Below are 9,132 nucleotides of genomic sequence, written 5' to 3' on the forward strand. Positions count from 1 at the left end.
TGGTGCCCTTCAGTGTCTTATCTTTTAGCTATTTAAAAGCTTGTGCCACCCAAGAGTTAAATGGGAGTGGGGACCGTGTGCGCCACCCTGAACGCTTGGATAAATAGGATATGTATACTGTAAATGCATGCAGTAAAAAAAGTATATAGCGTCCCCCGGTGTTTTGCTCCTAGCGACGGGTTGGCGAACTAGCTATGTTGCCTTCCCAAGACAGCTGGACTGAAGCTCTGTGGCAAGGGGTGCTGGGAATGAGAGTCCAGTGGAGGCAGGAAGCCCCACAGGCTATGCCCATTCCCTCACCCGTCCATCCTGGTCTGCCCGGAGCTCGACCTACTTTCCTCTCCCCCTGCTCAACCCCCTCCCATCCTCCTTGCGCAGGAGGCTTTCGCGAACTGAAGAGCTTTGGCGCACCTCGGCTGCCTTATGCACGTAAACTCTGACGTCGGCCGCCGCGGCTTCCGGGCTTCCCCCGGGCCCCACGTGTTTGTCACGCCGAGGGCCGGGCTGCCCCGTCGCTCTGCCCATGGCGGCTGGCGCTGCTTCTCCGCCTGCTCCTCCGGTGCTCCTGGGCCTGCGCGATGCCGCTGTGCCGCCGACGGGCTCCTGCCAGGGCGGCCTCCTTCAGCTCCACTGGGCGGCGAGCAAAGTGGGCGGCTCTGCGGTGAGGAGGCGGCGGCGGGCTGCGTGGCAGGGACTGGGCGTAGGGCCCTTTCTGAGCCTCCTTGGTGCCTTTGGCGGAGGGGGGGGGAGAGAAACCGCCTCCCCCCACCTCTTTCCAAAAAAAGTCCCAAAAATCGTCCCTTCACCTCGGTTCTCAGCCCGAGTTTATGCGGGTTTACTCGGAAGTAAAGCCCGATGTGAGTCCAGGAACCCGCAGGTAGGGTAGCTGTGGCAAAAAAACGGAATCGCTGCTGAAAAAAAGGCTCGGAGGTGGCACGGAAGTGTCTGCTGCAAAGCCATTCAGTGGCTGTGCAACCAGCTGTGGACGACGTTGCTTGGGCTTTAAACCGCAGTCCGAAAGTCAGATTTCTGAAGGGAAGGGCTCTATATAGCTTATGCTCTTCGTACCCTAAATATGGTCCCACCTTCAGTCCCCGGCATCTCTGACGCTGAGTCTGCCTGGAAAGTAACACCTGTGTTCCTGGGCGGGCTCTGCAAAGCAGCTTTCTGTGTTTCACTTCCTTGAATAGAGTAATGGGATAAGAACCCAAAGCTGGGTTGTGTCAAAGAGGCCTTCTGACTCCTACTCCCCCATGAATCCTCCAAGCAGAGCATGAAGGCGATGGCCGTTTGCTCCTGTTGTTCCCTTGCTAACTGCTATTTATACTTGAGCACAAAAGCACTCTCCCCTGCAGTAGATTCCAGCATTTGTTTTTCAGAAGCATTGTTACCTCTTAAGCGTAGAGGCAGAGCATAGCCATCACAAGTAGTACCCATCAATAGCCCCTTCCTCCATGAATTTGTCTAATCCTCTTTTAAAGTCATCCAACTTGGTGGCCATCATTGCCTCCTGTAGGAGCAAGTTCTATAGTTTGAACTCTGTGCTGTATGAAGAAGTGCATACTTTTATCTATCCTGAATCTTCCAACATCCAGCTTCATTGGATGTCCGTAAGTTCTAGTGTTATTAGACAGGGAGAAAAACTTTTCTCTATCCACTTTCTCTATGCCAAGTATAATTTTATAAACTTGTATCATGTCACCTCTTAGTTGCCTTTGCTCTAAACTGAAAAGTTCCAGACTCTGCATCCTTTTTCATAAGAGTCTTTGCACCCCCTTGAGCATTTTGGTTAAAGACTCTGTAGAATGACTGGTAGCCATTGGTAGATGTCTCATTCCTCATGAAGCTGCCTATTCTCCCTTTAAAAGCCATCTAAACCGGTGGCCACTGCCACCTGATGGACTGGTTTGCATGCTACAATAGGACACAGTTCATATTAGACCGTTTTAAATCCTGATTTAATCTTAGACCATGATTTAATCATAAATGTGCCTCCTCACTGCTACACAAGTCACCACACAGTTCTTGTCTCCCTGCCGGCCAACCCCACATGTACTGTGCCTGTGCAGCTCAAGCAAACCACAGTGCAACTTGTCATGTTGTCTGAACCTAAACTACCGTATTTTTCGCCCTATAGGACGCACCGGCCCATAGGACACACCTAGATTGGGGGGCGGGGATAAAGGGAAAAAAAATTATTCCCCCCCCCCCCCAGAACAGGCTGCCGCCCGCAAGCCTCCCACCGGGCGCGCAAGGCTTGCGGACATCTGCCCAAAGCACGGGGCGTGCTCCGCAGCGCACCCCGTGCTTCGGGCTGCAGGCTGCTGCCCGCAAGCCTTGGGAGCCCGGCGGGCACTCCCACCGGGCTCCCAAGGCTTGCGGATAGCTTCCTGAAGCCTGGAGAGCGAGAGGGGTCGGTGCGCACCGACGCCTCTCGCTCTCCAGGCTTCAGCGAAAGCCTGCATTTGCCCCATAGGACGCACACACATTTCCCCTTCATTTTTGGAGGGGAAAAAGTGCGTCCTATAGGGCGAACAATACGGTATAGTTTGTTTGTTAAACCATAACGGGTTAGCCAGAAATAAAACTGAAAACAAAACTTCACTCTGAAATGAAGCATAAGCTTCAGGTTACATGTCACGTCATAATGGTGATCCAAGTGGCTTGTTTTGAGACAAACTGTGGCTTATTATGATATCTGAAAAAGACATATGTGGCATAATTGCTGAACCACCACCATACTCATTTTTATTAATGGGTTGTTGTGATGAGTAGAACAAGGGAGTGCTGCAGATCAGAAAGTAGTTTTAAGGGACAAGTGCTGCAATGCCAATGCCAAATCTGAGCCACTTTTGGGAGGCTCTTTTTGCTGAAAACACAATTTTAAAATAATCTACTTCTTTTTCCTTTTTTACCCTAGGACTGTGTCCCTTCAGTCACTCTGGTTCATCCTGCCTGTGAGGTTTGCAAGGCTGGCTTGGCACACATTGTTCAGATCTATTGCCCCCTTGAAGGCTCACCGTTCCACCGCATCATTAACGTGTTTGCTTGCACAATGAAAAGCTGCTGGGGGAACTCCAAAAGGTGTGTGGCAGTTTATTTGCCTTTGCTCTGTGATTGCGGCAGTGCTGAAAGTGGCTCTTGGATGCTAGAGTCATATACTTAAGTAAAAAAATAAATACTTTATAGCATGTTCGAAGCTCTCTCAGCAATCCTTCCAGCCTTGCAAGGTAAGTCAGTTCTATCCCGTATTGCAGATTAGTGAGAGTGGCATCTGCCCATGGGTAGAGTTCATGCCTTGTATCATGAAAGTTCCTGTTTCAATCCCTGGCACCTCCATGTAGCAAAGTAAATGACTCTTTTCTGAAATGCTGGATTGCCGCTGCCAGTCGTTGTAAACAATACTGAGAAAGATGGTCTGACCCTAGTACAGTGGTACCTTGGGTTACAGACCCTTCAGGTTGCATACGCTTCAGGTTACAGACTCCGCTAACCCAGAAATATTACCTCAGGTTAAGAACTTTGCTTCAGGATGAGAACAGAAATCGTGCTCCAGCGGCACAGCAGCAGCAGGAGGGCCCCTTAGCTCAAGTGGTGCTTCAGGTTAAGAACAGTTTCAGGTTAAGAACGGACCTCCGGAACGAATTAAGTACATAACCCGAGGTACCACTGTATAAGGTAAGGTAGCTTTTTGTGTTTCCAAAACCACCTAATGATGGAGAAGGGAATCAAACCATGGGCTGCCTGATTTATATTTTAGCCCCCTACACTATGCTAGTAGTAATACTATGAAACTTGAAAACTTTGACCCACCAACGTGACTTCCGTTTCTTTCATCCTGCTTGGCTTGCTGCACATCTAAAGCTGGAAGGTGTTGCGGTCCCAGTATCTGCAAGTGCAAGGAAAAGAAATGCAAGACTGCAAATGGAAGCAGGTATTATGCACCATCAGGGACATTTTCTTTAGGTCAGGGGTAGTCAACCTTTTTATACCTACCGCCCATTAGCGCATCTTTCCTGATGGTAAAATTTCCTTACCGCCCACCAGTGCTCCATGGAAGGAGGATTCAGCTTGTGCCGTAGAACCCCCTACTGCCCACCTAGAATCCTGAAATGCCCACTAGTGGGCAGTAGGGACCAGGTTGACAACCCCTGCTTTAGGTAATAATAGCATGTGGCCAAAGGTAACTGACATTTGGCCTTGTAGTACCTGAGACTTTTAGCATCTCTTCCCTCTTACAAACATAGCAGCTGCACAATGTTGGCTGCTGCTCCTAAACAGGCATGGATGATTTCCCTCTCACGCCCCTTGGCATCATGGCATGTGTGGGAGGGGAGGAGGTTTAAACCTTCCTGCTCAGCATGCCAACATGAGGATGAGAATACATGCTTTGCTTATGTTGATCTGTAGAGATCAAGGGGACTCTCTGTGCATGTGTTCAGGGAGAGTGTGCTGTTTAACCCTGCTTATATATTTGTAGCAAAATCTGCAAAGAGTTTTGTTGTACCTTAAAACGAACAAGTTTCTTGTAGCCCAGTTTTGTAAGTATATTATAGCTTATCATTGAATCGGCTTAGAAGAGTTGGACAAGTGGCCCTAATAGAGAAATTGGCAAACAAAATATGACTAAAGGACAGAGACTTGTTTACAACTGATGTTGTAGTTTTATGGATTACATGGAGAAGAAAAACAACCCTGAACTCTCATAATCATCCAAACCTTTTTGGTTGCTCTTGGTTAAATAATATTCTACGCTTTAGACTACTGACGGTCTATTTTTACACTGCATTTTCACTGTATACCTCGAGATATTTTGTTAAGGGGGGGGCATTATTTTCAAAAAATCAATAAAGCTATCATTAAAAAAATGTAACGAGTTTCTGATGACATCACTTTTTGAGGACTGGAGCCCACCACTGGCACCCATGAAAAAGTGAGTCTTTAAGGTGCAACAAAGCTTTTTGTTGTTGTTTTTCTGCGACAGACTCATGCAGCAGCTACCCCTCTGGAAATTCTTGCTTTATTTTTGTGGGGCTGTTCTCCTTATAAAATGTCAAATGTCAGCTTCTTTCCAGGACCCTTGATTTGAAACCTGTCTAAGGTTGTGTCCTTTTATTCACAGAAGCAAGAATGTCTGCTTGCAGCCAAGGACTGGTGTGAGGAAGCAGATGACTGGGGAGAAGGCAGTGAAGCGACTGCTTCTGAATACACTACAGGCCACAGCCGTGACTTGCTTGCAGTGTCGGACTCTTTGCTCAGAGAAGGAGATTGTGCCGCACAGTTTCAGGGTCTCAGCCTGGAAGCACCCCCCAGTGCCTCCCACCCTTTGCACTCCCATAATCCACCTGGGGAAGAGCAAATCATTCCCAGCTGTGTCCCTGAGTTCCAACCTTACTACATCAGTGTTGTGGAAGAAGACGACTTCCTCTGCTATGAAGATACAGGCCATGCCCAAAGACTCTTGAAGGAGTATCAGCAGAGGGAGGGCCTTGATTTGGAACAATTGATGTTGGAAAGGTGAGCCATGGAGTTGGGGCTAGTGTGCAAGTGTTACAGCAGGAAACCGCTAGAAATCTCTGGTTTGGGGAGCTCCCAAACCGGAAAGCCCATTTCAGATTCCCATTCTCTGCTGCAGCAGTATCTTCCATGACTCTTACCCAACAAGTATCGGAGCTCCAAGGTCAGTAAAACCAAAAAGGGGCAGACCAGTCCCTTGACACATCTCCAGACCTCCATGGTCAGTGGCAGTATGCAAGGGATTATGTGTGGGCAAAGTGCTGCTGCTGCTCCACTCATGTCCTGCTTGTGCACTTTCTACAGACACACAGTTGGCCACTGTGAGAACAGGACGCTAGACTAGATGGACCCCCTTTGACCTGATCCAGGTGCATTGGTCATATTCTTGATTCTGAATTTTATAGCCAATATACAAAGAACAATGTGTTGATTGTGAAGGAATTTACAGACAAAATCCATCTAAATGTGGCTGGTTTTCTTCTGATTTAATAGTGCCTGGCACCACAGAAATGTGGATTTAAAGCAGTTATCTGTAGATTTAGCATCTTTCAGATGCTTTGTTGCTCGTCTGCAGTTTCTCCACACACACACACACCAAACAGCCACCGTGACTACTAGATAAGACCATGTCTTCCATCTCTTATTCCTTTTGTAACACTCATCATTGTGTTGCAGGACTGAAATTCTATCCGTTTTTAGTCGCAATTCTGTTTTGTTACCCAGAGTGCATTTCAGATGTCGTCAAGGGCCTTTAGATAACTCTCTTTCTACCTACCTGGAATAGAAATGGTCATTGGATAGAATTTTATTTTTATCTTCTTGAAAATGTGTCTTGTACTGCACTTCAGCCACTGAGAGGCTCTGCTGATAATGGAGTAGCCTTTCCCAGCCTGGTGCTCTCCAGATGTTTTGAACTGCAATTCCCATCAGCTCCAGCCATCACGGATGTATAATGTTGGGGCTGATTGGAGTTGTAGTCCAAAACATCTGGAGGGCAACAGGTTGGGAAATGCTGTTTTACTGCCCCTGCTGGCCAGTGCTCATGTTTTGAAAAAAGGCAACCCAGTGGTCAGTATTAGATAGCTTCTAAATAACATTATTTGGCTTATGCAGCCCAATCCCAGAACAATATCCCATCCACTAGTACAGGTAAACCCTTAGTATTTTTTTCAGTATAATGGTTGGTTTGTGCTGGATGGATACATGGAAATTAAAGTTGGATGGGACATTTTGGGAAAGGGCCTCCATGGTGGAGGGTCTGCTTTGCAGGTGGGAGTTGCCAGGGTTCAAAACCCAACATCTCCTGGTAAGGCTGAGATAGTTTCCACACCTGAAACCCTGAGAGCCACTGCCAATTTAGACAGTACTGAGCTTGATGCATCAAGCCATCTTCCTAGATTGTTGTGTCTGGTTACTGACACGGCTGCTCAACTAATACCCACTTGATTTATTCATTTTCTGTTAAGTAGAAAAGATTCCACAGTTTGTGCTGTCCTTCTGGTAATTTCACAGTTACTGTAATATTTGCAATTTCTCCCCCCCCCCCCCCGCCCATGCTTAGCTACGCATCCGATGGTGAGAAGTATGAGAAAAGTGAAGCCGAAAAGAGACACCAGGTGTTCCTTAAGTTCATGAAAAGGATCTCTCTCTGCCCAGAACAGATCTTAAGGTAGGCTGACCATTTCCATTTCTCTGTGATGGAGAATAGGTCTTTAGTAGGAATGAAATTAGCCTGTCTTTATAGACACTTTCTACTATCCTCTTTTAACCATTAGGTATTCCTGGGGTGGCCAGCCTTTATTTATCACCTGCCCTTCAACAGACATTGGGTCAGCAGCCCCACCTTGTAATATCTGCAAAAGCAAGAGAATCTTTGAATTTCAGCTTATGCCCACCTTGGTCAGCATGCTCAAGACAAGAGTTGACGGTATGAAGCCCTTTCATTAAAGAATTCAGTTTGCAATTATTCCCTTGGACATCTGGTTAGTGGAGAAGAGGATGCTGGGCTAGATTAGCCCCCTTTGGTCTGATCCAGCTTCAGGGTTCCTCCAATGTTCCTTTTCTTCATCTCCCGTTCATTTTATGAACTTGCGCATGGCGTATCTTAAATTATTTTAAAATACCTTGAAATGTATGTTCGCAGAAACAAAAAGAAGATCTAAGAAACACTTTTCTTCTCTTTTTTTGAGGAAAACCAATTAAATTGTGAGAAAACAACAGAGGTATCCAAAGGAGATATTCATTTCTGTGCTTTAAATGAACTTTCAGAAACATCTCCATAGGAACAAAGGAAGCTGTCTTCTACTGAGTTGGGCTGTTGGTCCAGCTTGCTTTATATTGTTTACACCAGGGTGGCCCAACTTTTCGTACCAAGTGGGCTGCAAGAACCTATGGGCTGTACACTGCCTTGGTGCACGCTTGGGGTAGCTGCTCCCCTAAATCAATAAAAAGCAAACTGAGGTTCTTCCCCCCCCCCCAACAAAAGGCCTGTCTACACCCATGGTCGCAAGTGGGACAGGAGAGCCAAAATTTGAATCCCTCCCCAAGGAACTGGGCTTTGGGAAGGAGGTGTGTGGCTCTGGCAGGGTGCTAGAGCCCTGCCATCTTTTCCTCAAAGCTGGGAAAGCGCTAACTAGGCTTTGGAAAGGAGGATAAAGGATTCTAAGACCCTGTCAGACCTCTCACAGCTCCTTTCCAAAGCCTAGTTCACTTACTGAACTTTGGGGAGGCAGTGTGAGGGCTGGGGGAGGGGTCATGTGTTGCCGAGGGCCACCAAAAAAGGCCTTCAGGGCCACATGTTGAGCCACCCTGGTCTACGCTGACTGGCATCAACTCTCAGAGGTTTCAGGCAGAGATGTTTTCCCAGGCCTACCTGGAACCGCTTGGGAATGAACCAGGGACCTTCCATATGCAAAGCAGATGCTCTGTCACTGAACTACAGCCTTTCCCCATGCATGGGTGAGTATAATAATATTAATGCTTTTCTTTCCCCGTCACCAGATGTGTCAGTGGAATTTGGAACAGCATTGGTGTATACCTGTGAGAAGAGTTGCTGGCCGGCCAATCAACCAACAGCCTTGGAAGAATTTATTTTTGTACAAGAAGATCCAGATCAGAAATTATTTAAATAGATTTTATTTATTTCCTTGTAGCTGTGGTTTTTAAAAAAATAAAATAAATGCAGTAACAACTTGGTTGAGATGCCAGCTTTCTGTTTAGTCAGTCTATGATCAGTGAATTGATGAGTAGCATGCCCAGAACTATAACTCACACAGAGACAGAGGTCTGTACTGCTGTGGCAATTCTTGCTCTCTTCTACAAGCCTTCATCAACCTGGTGCTCTCCAGACATTCTGGACTGACTGGAGCTGATGGGAGTTGTAGTTTGAAGTGTCTGAAAGGCCCCATGTTGGTGATGTCTGCATTTACATAGCATGATTCCTTTTGACTTTGAGTGACATATTTTAACTCAGTGGGGAGGAATGCACCTCTGCTTTCCAAATTCTGGGCAATAATTGACAATGGTTTCCCACTGTGAAGAAATATAAGAGAGAGGAAATCCCATCATTCAGAACTCATGGACATTTAAGGAAGCTGAACTGTGGAAGATTCTAGA

General features: G+C 46.8%; 1 protein-coding gene across 1 annotated transcript; it reads left to right on the forward strand.

Moving 5' to 3' along the window:
* Positions 1 to 470: 470 nt before the first annotated feature.
* PDCD2L (programmed cell death 2 like) lies at positions 471 to 8,711 on the forward strand. Its single transcript, XM_081017056.1, has 7 exons — positions 471 to 661; positions 2,921 to 3,084; positions 3,865 to 3,934; positions 5,123 to 5,517; positions 7,079 to 7,186; positions 7,293 to 7,444; positions 8,518 to 8,711. Exons 1-7 carry the CDS (start codon positions 524 to 526, stop codon positions 8,646 to 8,648), a joined length of 1,158 nt encoding a protein of 385 aa, XP_080873182.1. The 5' UTR covers positions 471 to 523; the 3' UTR covers positions 8,649 to 8,711.
* The last annotated feature ends 421 nt before the right edge of the window (positions 8,712 to 9,132 follow it).

This window comes from Podarcis pityusensis (genome assembly GCF_964106645.2).
Source record: "Podarcis pityusensis genome assembly, chromosome: 8".
Lineage (NCBI taxonomy): Eukaryota > Metazoa > Chordata > Lepidosauria > Squamata > Lacertidae > Podarcis > Podarcis pityusensis.